At 54.3% G+C, this 17170-nt stretch overlaps 1 protein-coding gene and 1 long non-coding RNA gene across 3 annotated transcripts in view; one reads left to right on the top strand and one right to left on the bottom strand.

Moving 5' to 3' along the window:
• Positions 1–897: 897 nt before the first annotated feature.
• The window catches only part of FLI1 (Fli-1 proto-oncogene, ETS transcription factor), a 120838-nt gene continuing 104565 nt past the window's right edge, over positions 898–17170 (top strand). Inside the window, exons 1-3 of one of the 2 annotated variants that reach the window (XM_036861444.1) lie at positions 898–1135; positions 2345–2424; positions 3015–3098. In XM_036861444.1, the coding sequence (XP_036717339.1) occupies positions 3069–3098 (30 nt within the window). In that variant the 5' untranslated portion in view covers positions 898–1135; positions 2345–2424; positions 3015–3068. Of the gene's footprint in view, positions 1136–2344; positions 2425–3014; positions 3099–9170; positions 9885–17170 lie in introns of those variants that run through there. The other variant, XM_036861445.1, reaches the window with a different exon arrangement.
• Positions 6293–9089, bottom strand: LOC118899657. Its single transcript, XR_005020970.1, has 3 exons — positions 8587–9089; positions 8038–8381; positions 6293–7682 (listed from the first exon to the last, which is right to left on the bottom strand). It is a non-coding gene; the product is annotated as an uncharacterized LOC118899657 (long non-coding RNA).

Genomic DNA, 17170 nt, shown 5'->3' with positions numbered 1-17170 from the left:
TGTTTTTTTTTAATTGAAGTATAGCTGATTTACAATGTTGTGTTACAGCAAGAGTGTTTTTAAATGTATGTGTATTTTTTAATCAAAACCCCATAATGGTGTTGGTTCCCTGACACTTGCAATCTACTTGCTCTTATAGATGCTGCCTAGAAAATGTGAGTCAGGAGGTAGATGCCTGGAGAGGACCAAATAAGAGAAAGGAGTAACTTTTTTTTTTAAATTTATTTATGGCTGTGTTGGGTCTTCGTTTCTGTGCGAGGGCTTTCTCTAGTTGCGGCAAGCGGGGGCCACTCTTCATCGCGGTACGCGGGCCTCTCACTATCGCGGCCTCTCTTGCTGCGGAGCACAGTCTCCAGATGCGCAGGCTCAGTAGTTGTGGCTCACGGGCCCAGTTGCTCCGTGGCATGTGGGATCTTCCCTGACCAGGGCTCGAACCCGTGTCCCCTGCATTGGCAGGCAGACTCTCAACCACTGCGCCACCAGGGAAGCCCAGGAGTAACTTTTAAGGAGGAAAAACTTAAGGGCTTGAAAAATCAAAGTAGACATCACTCATATCATTTAAATTTGAAGAATAATTCTTTGCGCTGCAATTGTTTGAAACTGAATAATCAGCTTCAAGAAGGCCCTGGTTTCTCCGTCTCCTCCTGGCTTGACTCGGTTGTGTGTCTTTACATTTATGATACATGGTGGTTTCTGGTGATCCTTGACATTTCCTAGTAACACAGGGAGGCTTCTGGAAAAGCAGCTGGGGGCAGATGGGTGGCTGTGTATTAGAACAATTCATCAGACAGCAGTTGAAATATTGATAAGAAAACGGAAATCAAATTAAGAGACGGAAAAGAGAGAGGAAGAGGGAGTGGGACGGAGAACGCTGGAGAGAGGCGGCGGGGAGGAAAGCTGCAGGATGCACGGACTTGAGTGGTTCCTGCAGCCCCCGAGGATGTGCAGGAGCTGAGGCTGCCTGTCTGGATACGCTGGAAAGAAAGGCAAACGTTGGCTCTGGGCAGCCAGCAGGTTTAATTCCGTTCTGCCAAGGATCAGGAGTCTGGGGGCAGAGGATTCACACCAAGAGCTTGAACGCCCTGGAGCTGCCGGAATCCAGCTCCTGCTGGCGGAGCAGGAAGGGGTGTCTAAGGTGGGTGTTCGTTTGCGAGGGATCTCTGGGGGCGATGCAGGGTCACGGCTGCCTGCTTTAGGTGCAGCCTGGAGGCTTTCTGGGGCTCCTTCTCTCATTCTCTCCCAGGCTTTCTTTTCTGTCCTTTTTTCCCTTCTGCTCACTCTTCTTGCAAATTTCACTCCAACTTTCAAAGAAAATGGGGAGACTCTAGGGCAAGGGCACCAGGGGAGAACAGTGAATGGGAATCTAGGAGCCTGGAGAAACGTACCTGGTCCCTGAACTTGTGTGTCTGTTGTGGCTTCGGGAGCCAAAAAGCTGGAATTCGTTAGTGGGGAGAAAAGCGTTTTATCAGAAACACATTGGCTGCTGTAGAAGCTGCGCCCTGCCACGTTAGAGATGGTTTAAGAGAAGGAAGGGAAGGAAGAGGAGAGAGACAGCCGCCAGACTTGGCCAGGCGGGGAGAGACTCACGCAGAGGCACCTGGCCTCCTAGGGTAGTTTTTGAGTCCTCCAGTCCAAATATTCAAACTTCAGACCCCACCTCCCCTGCCACTAGAAATGAGGCCGCCTCATTCATTGTCTTTGTCTCTGCTGGGGAAACTCCATTTCTTCCAGAAGCGGTGGCGGTGAGGGGTGCGCTCTGGGAAAGGGGCCTCCATAGACCTCCAGAACCTTGAGCCAGGGGCCCTTCTAAGCGGTCCCCCAGCAGGGAAGAGGGAGACAGCTGGACGCTAGTGAAGCCCTGGGGTGGGGGGTAGGGGAGTCAGGCAGAAGGTCTGTGCCCCGAGGGCCCCAGCGTGGGCAACTCTGTGTATATCTGTTTCCTGGGGCCTCGGGCTGCAAAGCTGAGGAGACCTACCTCTATCCTGGCCACCTTCTCTTCTCTGGCAAGGGCGCACCCATATCCCCACCCCTGCATCCCCAGGTATGAAACTACGCAGGCCCTGGGGGAGACGGGCATCTCTGGTTGCCGATAGAAGGTTACAGGACTGTAGGAAAGAGACCCAACGGTGTGAGCTGCCTCTCACCACCACCCCTTGGCCTGAAGCCTGGGGGATAGAGGCGCAGGACGGGTGAGGGTACCTGCACCCCACCCTCCCTCACTGGTCCAGGTGGCTCGGAGCCTCCCAGCCCTCCTGTCGTCTCTCTTTTGCTCTCCCACTTCACCCTGCCCCCCACCATCTCACCCTTGCTCCGCTCGAGGGTGACTGAGGTTTCTCCCACCCAGGCTGGTTCTTGGGCCTTCCGACCCTTCGTCACCCACCCAGGATGTTTCAGACAGTCCCCGACACGTCGTCTTACGTCAAGGTAAGACATGACAGCGTCTTTAAACAGGTAATGACACCCCCCCCCAGCACCCCCCGACCCTCTCCCCGGACCTAGGGTTCCTTCCCCCTTTCCGCGTGAAAAGAGGCGGGTGGAGCGGGCCGCGCTCTTAGCAGGTGGGTGTGGAGCTGGGGCCACTAGCTAGACTGGATGAGGATGGCGCAGACCCTCGGGAATCCCTGGTTGAGGACCAAGCCTCTTGGCCGCTTCTGTTTGGGAGAATGGAGGTGGGCGAGCCTGGTGAGGGCCGTGCAGGAGAGCCGAGACGCCGGCACCGGGACCCGCGGGCCAGCGTCCGGTCCCGATGGGTCGTGCGCCCACGCCGCGCCGTGCACAGCAGGTTCCCCGAGTCAGGGGTCCGTGTGGACAAGAGTGTGAGGGTGTGAGCGCGCGCGTGTGCGTGCGGGCAAGTGATCGCGACGCGCTTCTCTTACGGGTTCGACACCCCCGGTCCTCAAGCCCACCTTCCTCGGCTCCACCGGCCCCTCAAAAGCGCAGATTCCTGTATTTGAAGGTATATCGAAGGGGGTTGGTTTTTTTTTTTTTTTTTTTTTCCTTTTCCTTTTCCACAGCAGTTCCCAAGAATGTAAACAAACCGAGGCCAGGACATCTGGGTTACACGTTTAATGAAAATCCGCCAGCGGGGCGGGCCGAAGGTGCGGAGCTGCCCGGGGTGGGGACCGCGGCGAGGAACCCTCGCAGCCCAAGCGCGACCTCCCGCCTTCCGGGTAGCAGCCCAGATCCTTCCCCAGCTCCGAAAAGGAAGGACCGCTGCGGCTCGGCAAACTAACTCCCACCTCCTTAGGTCTCGGCTCCGCCCCCTCCTTCCCGAAACCCCGCCCCGAGAGGCCCCCGCCCCTCCCTCCTGCCCCCTCCGCTGCGTCCAGCACCCGCGAATGCCGGGCGGAGTGACCGTCTGCGGGCACCGGGCACCTCGACGGCGTGGGGACTCTCGGCTCTTATCTGGGCGCGTCAATTTTGCGTGCAGCCCTCCTGCTGTTTCTCTCAAGGGAAATCTGTTGACACCAAGTAGCATCTTCCCCGCCTGTGGTCTGAAGGAGTCCATAGTCCCTTTGGGGAAGCCAGGTTTTGGAGGCTTGGCCGGGAAGGGGTGTTTAATCTATCAGTGATGAATGAATGAAAAACGAGTGAATCAATGGATGGGTGATCAGTAAACGGATGGGTGGATGGATGGCTCCCAGGAGGTGGCAGAGCAGACACAGACTACAGCGAGCTCGGTTCGCGGCGTCCAGGCTTCCTGAGGGGTTATGGGCGAGGTAACCGCTCCCACCCCACCGCTCCCGGGACGCGGGGCGCAGCTGACCCGGCTCTCACTCCCGGCTCTGCCCCGAGGGCTGCGAAGGGCCCCGGGGCGGGGAGCTGCAGTCTCTCTCCCATCCACTGGGACCCCCGAGCCTGCACACACCCGGGGACCCAAAACCTTAAGGCTGACCCAGGGGGGCAAGTGGGAGCCCGGGAGCCTGACCCAGGCCAAGAGTCAGAGAGGAAGCAAACGGGCCCCGGCGAGTGGAGGGAGCCGCTGGGGGAGGGCGAGAGGGGCGGCAGTCTACGAGCTCTGGCCGCCAGGGGAGCCGCTCGCCGCAGGAGCTCCTTTCAAGGGGAAAAAATGGATTTTTCTGCAGCCACAAAGTTTGTATTGTTGCACAAAGAGGTGCATTGATGAGGTCGGGAGGTCCGCGGGGCGGTGACAATCTTGGGTCTGTTCCGAAGGCTCCCTACGCCTACCATTTGCCAGAGGGGCACAAACAGTCCCCGGCCGCCAAGCCCCGGCCATCCCGCCTCAGCACTCGGCTCCGATATTATTGACAAACACGGCAGGTCCAGGCGCCCGGGCCCCAGGAGCCAGGAGACGAGCCGGACCCTGGGGAACCAAGGGTGCCCACTCCACCCGGGCAGCGATCTGGGTTCCAAGTGCTCAAGGAGGACCGCGCAGGAGAGAGCGTAGGGCGGGTTTGAGGCTGGAAAGAGCAAGAGAAAGGTGAAAAGGGGGAGAGCATTGTATTTGTACTAACTTATTTAATATTAATAGCAACCCTAGGAGGTGGTCCATTTTGCAGATGAGAAACTGAGGCATTGAGAGGTTAACGTAACCCAGCTTACAAGGGGCAGAGCCAAGATACAAACAATAAGGGCAAAGTTGTGCTGACTGCCAGGCGAGTTCTAAACACTCACTTCATCTTTACAACAGCCCTTTGAGGTAGATCCTATTATAAAGCCAACGTACAGATGAGGACATTGAAGCACAGAGAGGTTAAGGAACTTGTCCAAGGCCACAGAGCTGGTAAGTGCAGAGCTAGAATATAAACCCAAGGAGCCGGGTTTCCCAATGCGAATGTTCAACCAGGACGTTCCACTTGCAGGTATCGGGGAGGGGCAGGAGACCCAGTGGAGGAACCCTGACCACGTCCTTGCGAGGTGCCCGCACTGGGCAAAGCACTTGTCAATCCCAGCGCCAGGAGCACATCCCCGAAGACCCCTCGCCGCCCCACTCGAGACTGGCAGGGTCCCCCACTTTCCCTCTTTACGAGTCTCCCAGACTCCTTGTTCTCGCTCCCCCTCCAACCAGCGTGCTGGTTCAGCCCACGCTGCATTCTGGGGGAGACTCCCCCCAGCCAGACGAAAAGAGGCTGGTAGCCCCAGAATGTTCGCAACGGCACGGCCCAGGGGCAGCATCTGGCCGGCAGGTCCTGAAACGGCGTTTCAAGGACACAGGTCTGTACTTTGCATGCTGTTTGGGGCGGCTGGGAGGCAGGGCGGCTGGAGATTTGGAAAGGCTGAATTCTCCCTTCCCCCAAAGCCCCCATCTAGGCGCCGCCACCGGGTGAGGGTCCCGGCACCTGGCTGGTCTCCACCTCTTGTCAGCCTGCGCTCTCTGGTCAGTCTCGGACTCCCTTGGGATTTCCTCCTCGACGCCGCGTGGTCTGGGGACCCGGCCCCGGAGCGCCAGGGGCTCGGGGCGCAGAGACCCTCCCCCTCCCGGGCCCTCCCGCCGCCGCGGCCTCCCACGTAGCGTTTTGAACCCTCTTGGCGCTAAGGCAAGAACGAGCGTGGGGAGCGGGCCGGGCCAGCAGAGGCTCTAAATCTTCCTTCAATCTGTGAGTCGATGAAGTCTGAGAAACAAATTCAAAGCAGGCGCGCCTGCAGAGCCTTCCTGCAGAAATATTCCCCGGCATTCAAGCGCATCCAGGGGCGGCTCGAGCTGCCTTGTTTGGCTAAGGTCAGACGAGACTCGAGTTCTCCAATAAAAATAAATCTCAAATTAATTATGGCCTCGAGCGAGGGGCCAGACACTTGAAGCTGCAGTTGTGCAGTCTGGAGTTTTGGCGCTCGTTCGCCCATCCCTCCCCCGCGCGCCCTCCCCCACCCCCCTTGCCAGCTCGAATACCCGCCGAGGCCGCCGGGCCGGAGGGGCCGGGAGGAGGGAGGACGAAAGGGGAAGGACCCGCCCGAGACGCCCTGCCAAGCCTGGCATCTTTCGGGGTTTCAAGTGACCGGAGGCCCCGAGGTCTGGAGGCACCCCAGGGACCCGGCTCCGGTTGTCGCGTCCTCCCACCCCCAACCCGGGCTGGGACCGAAGAAGCCCGGGAAGCCGCGTCTGGAAAGTCTTGACCGGGTCAAAAGGGCTGACATTGAGCGAGCCAAGACACGTTTCACCCCGCCGCTCCCCTCCCGGGGGAAGCAGGACTTCCGCATCTTTGAAAATATTGTCAAGTGCGGATGGTGCGAGGCAAGTCGCCCCACCACAGTTGCAATGAAAATGCTCCAAGTCCAAAGGTTTCCTGAGTATTCGCCCCCGTGGGCATGCTTTCTGCAAGTGACCTTAGACTTAGAAACGTGTGGTGGGCTCTTTTGTTGGTCCCCCTCACCCCACCCCGACCCCCGGTTGCTAGCTTTTGTTTTCAGTGCGGGTTCGGCTCCCTTGGCTGTGAGCTTCCCCTGACTTGAAAGCCAGCCGGAGCTGGTGGAGTGGGCAGGATGGTACTGGGCATCAGCTCCTGGTCACCAGCCCTGCCCAGTCTGGGAAAGGGAGAGGCAGGACAGTCTCTGGTGAGCCAGGAAAGAGGGTGTGAGCAAATGCGTGGGCTGGGGTAACAAGCCCCTAGCTGGGCCAGGAGAAGGGAGAGGAGGGGGAGGGGAGAGGGCAGAAGAGGGGTGAGGAGAGAGAAGGGGAAGGATTCCCCCTCCCCAGCTCCAAGACCGTTTTCATCTGTAGCCGCCTCACCACAGGCTCTCTATCAATTTGTCTCAATGCAAACATTCGAAATATTCTCTTTGGCTGCTCGTGAAAACAATGTGAGCTGCCAGGATCAAACCATCTTTCCAGATGTCTGGTGGTAACCACATTAAACAGGGCAGACTTGTTTACTGTTGTGTTTGGTTAGGGCTTTTTTCCCCCTTCAGGATTTAAAAAAGCAGCAGCAGCAGTGGAGTGGGACATCAAACCCAGAGTTACATAAGTGGGCAGCCCTGCCCACTGCCATGCCAGTGCGGGTCACAGGGAGACTCAGATTCCCTCAGAGGGCTCTTCAGAGTTGGGGGGGCTCTTCTTTCTGGGTGGAGGACCTTGTGAATGGACAGGAGCTTCTGACAGAGGGGCTGGTAAACACTCAAAGCCACGGCCCCAGTGCCAGTCAGTGAGTCACTGAGGGGTGACAGCTGTACCAGTGCCAGCCTCTTCCCCCTCCCCACCATCTTCAAAATTATGAAATTGCCAGAAGCTTTGGTTTTACAGGCAGAAACAGAAAGTGCTGTTGAGTTCCACAGCTCAAGCAGGAGGGCAAGTCCTCATTTTAATCTAGTTCCACATTGAGTTCTCCCTAGGGGAGAGGCAGCTCCTGCTAAAAGGAGTTGGGGGTACTAGAGATGTTGGGGTGACTTACTGATCGGAGCAGTGAAGCCAATCTGTTATTTGCCAGGCTGGACAGGAGTTGGGAAGAGACACCTGGCCAATGTTTGGCCACAGAGGTGCCTTCTCAAGTACTAGGAAGACCGGGTGTAGAAGGGGGAGACGCTGGCTGGCCTGCGGTGGCCTTTAACGGCCTGAGTGTTTGCCCAGCACCAGGAAGGGGGCCTCTGGCCGTAGACTGGAGTTCTCTATGCCTGAAAGAGGGGGAATGTGGCCCGGGGGTGCCGGGTTTCTGGTCAGGTCCGTGTGGGAAGCGGTCTCCCCGCTCCCTCCTGAAAGCCTTGTTGTCGTTTGAAGGTCGGCAGAGTCTGGGCTGAAAAGGAAACAATTTGGGGTTTGAAAGGATGTAATTCATTCTTCCTTTCCCTTTAACCTCTTTCCTCTCTGGAAAGCATGTGGAAACGCTGAAGGGAAGAGAGAAAGAGGGCGGGCGTCGGGGCCGAGGGGAGGAAAGGGTTAAGCCTGATTTCTTTTAATTGAACTCCAGAACTGGTGGCCCCAGGCAAAGGGGGGGACTGACCCCGCTAGCGGTAACCAGATGTGGCGGTCCCAGGGGAGCCCCCGAGCAGACCCCTGGATTGAGAAGCAGACAGGAGGTGGGGGGGGGGCCGGCCCGGCCCCCATCCCACCCCCATCCCATCCCCCACCCCTCTCTCCCGTACGCGCACCGAGTCACAATCGCTGGCAAGCTGCATCCGCCACTCCAGGTCTGGTCACGTTCAGATCCGTGTCTGTATTCGAACCCAAAATTGGAGCTGAATTGATGAGACTAATTTCGAGAGGGGGGTGGGGGGAGGGAGGGAGGCCAGCGAGCTCTCGGGCTCAACTGCTCCTGAAGAAATAAAGAATTAATAAGTCACCTTTTTCGCCGCTGTGGACACCCCTTTGAAAATTTTTCTTTCCAATTGACTCGGATCTCCTCTGGATTTTTTTTTTCCTCTTTCTCCGGGTGGACTCTTAAATAAAAGTGAGAAAGTCCAAAGCGTGGTCTGGAGAGCGTGGACAAGGTAACCTGTTTCGGAGGAGGTTGGGGAGAAGCGAGTCAGGCCGAGAGCGCCCGGGGGTCCCCTCGCTACGCCAACTGGAGCGGGCGGCGGCACTGCGGAGGGACCCAGGAGGTCTCCGGATGGCGGGGCCCGACAAGGCGGGCCGAGGGGAGGTTGGCCTCACGGCGGGGTGGGGATGATGGTCTGGAGCCCCGGCCCCGGGGGTCTCACCCGGGAGAAGTCTGGGTCGGTGTGGGGATGTTGCCTGCTGTGCTTTGGAGACCCGCCGGCCAGCCTGGAGGGATCGTCTCGCCGTAGTGTAGGTTTCTTGGGGCCCAAGGTGGCATTGCATAGGCGGCTTTGACCCGAGTGCCAGGGCTTGGGCCATCGGGTCGGGGTATGTGCCGGGGGGTTGACCCTAGAAGGCGCGGAGCAGTGGCCTGGGGTGCCGCAGGTCCCGGCCCTCGGCGGGCGCCTGGACCTCCCCGGGAGCGGAGGGGCCGAGGCGCTCCTCCCCGCGTGCGTCCCTCCGCTAACAGCTCGCTGGGAGCCGAGTCCACGCCCCCGACTGCCGGGGTCCGTCCGAAACCGCCCCGAGTCCGCGTCGATGGGTGAGCCGCTCCGGGAGTCTGCGCGACTCCGCAGCCGAGGGCCCGAGTGGAAAAATTCCCATTGGATGCACTTTCTAATGGTTGGTCGGCTTCGGTCGCGTCCGGATCTTCCCGGGCAGTAGGCTCCAGGTTGTCCCCAGCCCGAGTAAACTCTCCCGCCCCCCGCCTCCCCCCCCCAACCCCCGAAAAAGTTTGCCTCCGGCTGGAAAAAACATTAATGAACGTATCTGTGGGAAGAAACGGCAAGTGAATGAGTCAGGAGGGCCACCTTCGGCCAACGGCCCCTGGAAAGGAAGGAGGCCAAAGGCGTTCGGTGTTGGTCTTTGGGGGAAGGTGTGGGGGGAGGCGTGCAGACTGCGGGAATCAGGGCGCGGGCGCCGGGCGTGGACCCCGGCATTGTTCCCAGCTCGCTCTTATCTCCTGGGAGCAAGTATCCTGTGTGCGCAGCGCATGAATGTATCTGGGCATCTCCGCGTGTATTTATATAGTGTGTGTGATGCGAAAAGCAGGACCCGCGGAGGGGAGGAAGAGGGGGTGTGAGGGGGGGAGAGGGAAGACGAGGGAGAGCAGAGGGGAGAGAAGAGAAGAGAGAGGAGAGCGAGAGACAGAGAGAGAGAGAGAGAGAGAGAGAGAGATAGGACTTCCTCCCCATTCGCAAAGTGAAGTCACTTCCCAAAATTAGCTGAAAAAAAGTTTCATCCGGTTAACTGTCTCTTTTTCGCTCCGCTACAACAACAAACGTGCACAGGGGAGCGAGGGCAGGGCGCTCGCGGGGGGCACGCAGGGAGGGCCCAGGGCGCCAGAGAGGCCGCGCCGGGCTAATCCGAAGGGGCTGCGAGGTCAGGCTGTAACCGGGTCAATGTGTGGAATATTGGGGGGCTCGGCTGCAGACTTGGCCAAATGGACGGGACTATTAAGGTAAGCGACCGGGCGGTGGGCGCGGAGCGCCGGGGTCGGCCGGGGCGGCGAGGCGGCGGGCAGGCTGGGCGCGGGGCGCCGGGGTCCCGGAAGACGTGGCCACTCTCCCTTCCTTCCGCGCCCCGGCTTCGCGCCGTCTCCTCCCGCGCTCGGGTGGCGAGTCTCGCAGGCGGGGGCGAGCCGCCGGGCTCCCCGCCGGGCTCCCCGCCGAGGGCGATCTCCCCCGCACCCCTTGCCCGGAGCGGAGCCCGGCCCCCTCCCACCGCGCTGCCGGCCGGGCTGCGGGCGGGGGCGGCGGCGTGAAACCCGGGGAGCCGGGCGCCGATCACAGCCGGGGGCCGGAGACCTCCGGGGCCACCACTCCCACCCGGCGAGCCGGGCACCTCGGCCCCGGCGCTGGGCACCCGCCCGGCGGCCGGCTTCCTCTCCCCCGAGGCCGAAGACGGCGGGGGCGGGCGGGCAGCCGCCAGCAGCCCGGGCCGCTGCCGGGAGGGCCCAGGGGCGGGCAAGTGGATTGGTTGCAGGCGGATCGGGGTGCGAGTGAGTGTGTCTGGGGGTCTGTGGGCGCGGGCTGCTCCAGATGGAAGCCCTGTTTACATGTCAGCGCGGGCCGGCTTCCCTGCCTCTTGGTACTTCTGTTGCCGGGCTCTCGGCGCTCGGGAGCTGCCGGCTCCTCGGGACTAACGGGCCGGCCTCGCCGCTCCTCCGCCGGGGCATCTTTTTCCCGGCCGCTCCGCGCCGCTCCGCACGTCCGGCTCCCGCACTCCGCGCCCGGGCTCCCACCGGCCTCTCGAAGAGGGTCCCGCGCCTGCGGAGCCGCTCCTCCTAAAGTGAGCGGCCCTGAGCCGGCGGCCCGGACGACTGCCGGGCGGCCAAACCCTACCCCCCAGCCCCTAGCCTCACCCCGCGCCTCGCGCCCGGGTCCACGTTGCCAAGTGCAGCCCAGAGGGGCGGGTGAGGGTCTGGGTTTCACCGCAGGCTTCACGAGGGTTGACTGCCTGCTCCCTCTGGAAGGGGGAAGTGGAGCCAGAAGCAGAGAGGAGGGACAGCCCCTAATGAGACTGGCCTTAAGAGGCCCGAGAGGAATGAATGGGACCAGGAGTTGGCTGCGAGGCTGTCCCCCAACACCAAGCCCGAGTCGGTCTGGAAAAGCTATTAGTCTGGTGAGGTGGGGGCTGGCAGAGCCCGCCATTCCCGGAACCCAGAGGAATCAAGTCTTTGCTCAGGGCTGAGGAAGAGGAGGCAGATGTCGGGCTCGGAGAATTCAGGAGATTTTTATCATTTGGGTGGGGTAGTGGTTTTTATTTTCTAAGTTTTTTGCTGTTTTTTTTTTTTTCTCTGAAAGTTTGAAATATGCTGACTTAAGTAAAAGGCACCAACAGCAGGAACTTGAAAATGTGGAGATGAGATTACTGATTGTGTTGGGTTGAAGGGAGCCTCTGTGAGTCTGGGTTCCTCCACTTTAAAGTGCTTGGGTGAGGAATGGGTGAGAGGGCATTCCTGCAGGGAGGTGGTCACCCACCGGTCATTTCATGCCAGCTTCTCTTCTCGTTGGTGGGTGCGTGCAAGTGTCTCAGTATCCCTGGTTTAGGAATAAGATGCTCCACTCTAGAAAACTCCCCTCACTAGGATACTTGCCACTTACCCAGAAGGCCCCCAGCTGACCCGGAAGGGTGGTAAGATGGCTCCAGGGTCTTGATGTGGACACCCTAAGGAGAAGTGAAGCAATATCTCCCCGATATTCAGACCTCTCAGCACAGGCCCTGAGGGCAGGGAGGAAGCTGTGGTCTGTGAACCCAGGATGTGCTAACCTCTTTAGATGCACACACAGGGATTGGCATGGCCGTCAATGAGCACAAGCTTAGACCAGGACCCTGGCGCTTTATGCCAGGGTGGGAGTGACAGGGTTCCTTCTCACCTGGGTGATGGGAGCATGTGAGTCCCGTCCAGACCCTCCCCGGAGCACCTTTTTGTCTGATCCAGGTTGCCTGGCTGCCCTGCTGGTGGGCAGAGCAGTGGCTTTTCAAGCAGGCTTCTTCACTGCCCAGCGTTCTGAAGGATTGAGTGTTTAGTTACACTTTGGTATTGAAATTGTGTGAAAGCCACAGTTTCCTGTTCATGGGTGACCTTCGGATCTTGGGGTTCCCAGACCCCACTCCCACATTGGTTCAAACACTGTGTTTGGAGAGGACAGTGGACAAGGAGAGGCCAGGTCTCTGTGCGAGGATGCACAGCCCATTCAGCCAGTATGAGCTTCAAACTCTTTGTAAAAGTGAAATAGCGGGACTAAATTACCTCTACAATAGTGCCTTTCCAATCCTTTCAGTTCCTAAAATATCACGCTCACATGCTCTTGCAAGAACATGTACCTCCGTGTCCACGAAATCCAGTTCTAGGCTGAGAGAGGTCAGAAGACACCACATACCATGTCGAATTTGTAGACACAGATTCAGAATGTGTGTTCCCAGTTTGAATGGCCTTGACAAGTCATCTTTGACTAATTCTGGATGTGATTTTTATGCACCTGCGTATTTCTTCCTCATATATGAAGCATACTTATATTTCAAAATACCTCTGGGTCTCATCACTGGGGAGCTGTTTGGTCCAGAATGCCAAGGAAGTCTGGATTCCTTTGCAGAAGCTTTTTACTTTGTGCATAATTTGCACAACTTCGTGTGATTGCAAAATCTTAACTTCATCACCCTTGTTATAATAAGTCCTTCTGTATTACTCTCTCTTCTCCTCTCCAAGAATGTCTCCTGGGAAGGCTCCGAGCATCATGTTGGGAGCACCAAAATTTGCAGGAGGCCTTCCACTGTTCTTTTGCCACAGATAAGTTAGCCTAAATGTTAAACAACACCCTATACCACCCTGCTCCCCACGGTGATGGTATCAGTTGTTGAAAAGCACGTGATACTGGTTGCTGCTTTAAGAATGACTTGGTTTCCAAAACTGCATCTTAGTTCTAGGCAGTCTTCAATTGAATCTACTTATTTCATCTATGGAAGCTTGATTCAGTCAATGCACATGGTACCATTAAAGATGGGGAAACAGTCAGAGAAAATGCAGACCTGGTGAATGAAATAAGGAAATGAACTGGGGACTCCAAGTCAGAAAACCTGGGTTCATTCTTGGTTCTGCTGCTCAGTTGCTGTGTGTCCTATAGCAAGGCACTAAGCTCCTGGAGACTCAGTTTTCTCATCTATAAAATGGGGCCAAAGTACCTCCTTGCCGTAGGTCACAGTAAGGATTCAATAAAGTCTGGTACCTTCGTTGACTGTACATTAGTTGAATTTCTCCTTGGGGACAGGGCTTGTGGGGATCGACTGGGCAGAAAATTAGATCATGGGTATGGATTTATTATAATAGGTATTTCATTAATGCTCTGAATCTTAATTAGGGGTCTCTTATGTCCCAAGGCTCTGGTTTATGTGTTGAGGATAAAACAGGGGTCAAAACCCTGCTGGAATTTATACACTCTGGCGGAGGTGACAGACACATAAATAAATAATTCTATGTCCAGGGTGATACAGCTTCTGAAGAACCGTAAAGCAGGTTAGGGGATAGAAAGCAATGTGGTGGTATCAGCCAGAGTGGGCACGGAGGGTGCTTGCAGTGAAGTGGCAGTTGGGCAGAGATGCTATCAGCTTTCACCCTTTGCCTCAGGAAAGCACAGCATCACACAAGCAGTACGTGCTGGGAGAGCAAAGCGGGAAAGGAGGGTTGAGGTGACAGCTGGGCTTTGAAAACCAGCAGAGTCCGTGAGCCAGACTGGCCCAGGCTGCAGGTTACCACTGACAGTGCATGTCAAGTCGGGAAACTTCAGGATGGGATCCCGGGAGAAAGCAGAGCGATGGATACCCGGGAACGAAGACTTCACTTCTGTCATTACAGGTGGATGCTGTCTTCACTCTGAGAGTGAACCGCTCACCCACCTGCATCTTTTAATTAACCTTCGTAGCGCCTAGACTCACGAGAACTCCGGGCGAAACAGGCTGTGTCTTTTTCTCCGTCCCGTGACCACATAGAATTGCCTCCCTCGGGGAGTTACCAGACGATGAATCCTATTTGTTTGTGAATAGTTTCTACCACTTCGGCTGCTGTTCAACTTCAGGTTTTCAGGTTTGCAACTTTAGAGCTTTAGAGATTATTTAGCTCCATATCCTCTTTTTATGGGAAGGGAAACTGAGGCCCAGAGTTTACTGAATTATCCGAGATCCCATGGTTGACTAGTGACAGAGTCAGGGTGAGAACGCAGGCTCCTTACCCTCAGGCTAGTGTTCTTTCCACTATACCATGAACGCTTTATTTGCTTTCTTTACATTTTTATGAGTTATAGAACCCTGGAGGCAGTGTGTTTCTGTGTGTGTGCGTGTGCGTGTGTGTGAAAGAGAAACAGACAGACAGACAGAAACAGAGATGCACAGAGAGGGACAGAGACAGAGAGATAAGCTTTTAAAAAATATCATGGAGACTCTGACTCTGTAGACTAAAGACACTTCTGTTATTTAATGAAAAATGTATTGCTACCATCTTGAATTATTTCCATAATTCATTAAAAAATCCCAAATTTCTGGATAGGATTTTTACATAATATTTTTTTTTATTTTTCCAAAATAAACCCTTCTCTTTCTGTAGACAAACAAGGTCTCCATAATCAGGAGACAACAAAAAATAGAGTATTTTACTTAAATAGCCAATAGGCCCCTCTACAGACCAGGGGCAGGTGGGCTGAATTCCTATTTCAATTCTTTTAATAATTGAATATTTGACTATTTAAATAAAATATACTCAGATGCATTAGAACTTATCTTGTGGCCCAAGATATGTAGTCTGTGTATTAAGTAGGTCTTCAATAATAACCACATTATGTAAGATTTAAGATTTCGATGTCTCTTTCTATTTGGGGTCAACCAGTTAATTTGGTATTGGTTTTGAAAGGTGGTTGATTTAAACCAAACCTCTTTTCTAGAAATGTAATATTAGACAAATGCTAGCACTGAGTTGCCCCAGCCAAAAAGAAAAAAAAAAAAAAGAGTTGGGAAAACTTTATGATGATGAACCACCAGGCAGGATTTCGAATGGTCTGAGGCCTTTATCCTCCCTCAAACGTCAGAAAATATCCCCAAATTGTAAGTCAACACTCAGGCCATCGGCAAGGTCCTCGTCTTCTGTGGGAAAAGTCTCATTCTACCTGAAACTTGATAGAAAGATTTTCAGATTAGGGGCCAACTGTCTAGAGTTAGAATGAAAAAAACCCCTACTATTTTCATTTATTTTAGACATGCAGTTGCATTATATAGGTATAGAATAATTTTTTTGTTTTGTTTTGTTTTGAATAACAAGACTTTCTTTTTTTGTCCTGTCTTGAAACAGTCTTTCTAAGTCTATCTTTTGTTTGTTGTTTTGTGACAAACTGAGGAGACTAAAGGCCATTGACCACTATCTATACACACACACGCACACACACACACACACACACACACATACACACATACACACAATCTCACAAAATCTTCAACCAGCCGTAACAGCAATTTTGGAAATCTCAGAGCTGTGCAGGTGTCTTTCTCTCCGCAGAAGACTACACACTGTTTCATTTTCTGTTGCTTTAATGATGTTTATCTATAGTGTTCATCCCATTCATGTGCTAATTCATCAGTGGGACAGTATTACTAAATGATGTCACTCTAATTCTTCTACTGACCTGATAGACCCAACATCAGTAGCCCACGGACTTTGAGATGTTTCCCCAGAGGCAATGGATGGGGTGTGTCTATCCCCACATTATCACCCGTAGGACCAATATCTTGGACATTTGACAGAATTAGACAATCTATGGAATAACCCTTTTCCGTACAAAGCTAGCTGGCCTTATGGGAATTTGTCACCTTAGTCCCATTGGCATCGTAAGCTGATGCCAGCTGTAGCAATGCAGGCCAGTAGGTCTGCTGCATGCCTGTTAGGCAGGCGCTGAACTAGGTATTAAATGCTATCAAGACACCAGGTTGGTGGCAAAAGGGCTGCCGCCCTCGAGACAGAGCAGGAGGAGAAGCCGTGCGTGTGTGTGTGTGTGTGTGTGTTTGCACAGCAGAATGCAGTAGTGTTCTGCTAGCCTCAAGGAACGAAAGAGCAATTTCAACTGGAGAGACACAGAAAGACCGAATAACGAGAGTTATGTGTTTAGTCCCTTCTGTTTACAGACCACTTTCACATACACCCGTGCATTTAATCCTCAAAACAGCCTTATGGGAAGTAATATCATCACATCTCTGTTTTATTGGGGAGAAATGAAAATTCAGAGAGGTTAGGTAGCTTGCCTAAGATGACAGCTAATAGGTGACAGATTTGGTTTTCAAACCCAGGGTTTCTGTTTCCAGAATACTTGTTTTTTTCTACAGACCAGTCACAATGCCTCTTGGCTTTGAAGGATGGGTAGGACTTGCACAGGAAGATATGGTTCAGGGGCTTTCTAGGAAAGTGGAATACTTTTGTTGGGGGAGCATATGAAGGAGAAGGTAAGAGTGGAAATATTGGGTGGAATTAGATTATGGATGACCTTAAATACCGTAAGAAAGAATTTGGGTCTTACCAAATACATAGAAAGGAGGAATCACAAAATTTTTAAAAGAGGGATGATCTAGGTAATTGTACAAATCTCCGAAGACTTCCTATTCTCATCCTGCTCCTTAAGAAATGGAGATGGAAGAGGCTCCATCACTTATCAGAGGCCATAAGAAGTGAGCAGCAGAAAGGATTAGAAAAACAGTGATAAATAAACAGCCACCAGACCATGCTATCAGCTGTGTTTAAAGATGTTTGTTTATTAAATATGGAGTCAAGAGAGGGAGGAGAAACTCTGTTTCACCAGATCTCATGAAAATGTGATTATCCTTTCCCTCCTTTGACTGTGTCTTCTTTCGTAGTTGTTCTAGAGATTTCACCACAAGCTGTCTTTTCAACGGGGCCATCTATCCTGGGCTACCACTTTAGTTCCTTTTGAGAATGAGTCAGCAGGGAGTAAGTGAGAAGAGACAAAAGGAAAAGTTGTTTCCCTGAAACTCAAATCCAGTCTCTATGGAAATTCAGACAGGTCTGACAGACTTTCATAGGTTGGCTGGGCCCATCACCTCACTTAGAAATACTGACATTTCACCCAAGCAAACCAAAAACTCAGAGAGTTATCACCATCTTTCCAAGTAGGATCAGAGATTATGTGTTCAGATGCACTTTCAGATAATTCAGATCAACTTTATAACAGCTTCAAAATGTCTTATACCCACAAA

Source organism: Balaenoptera musculus, chromosome 8 (assembly GCF_009873245.2).
Source record: "Balaenoptera musculus isolate JJ_BM4_2016_0621 chromosome 8, mBalMus1.pri.v3, whole genome shotgun sequence".
In the NCBI taxonomy this organism is placed as follows: domain Eukaryota; kingdom Metazoa; phylum Chordata; class Mammalia; order Artiodactyla; family Balaenopteridae; genus Balaenoptera; species Balaenoptera musculus.
Note: the sequence above shows the minus strand (reverse complement) of the source record. Positions and strands in the feature narration are given on the sequence as shown.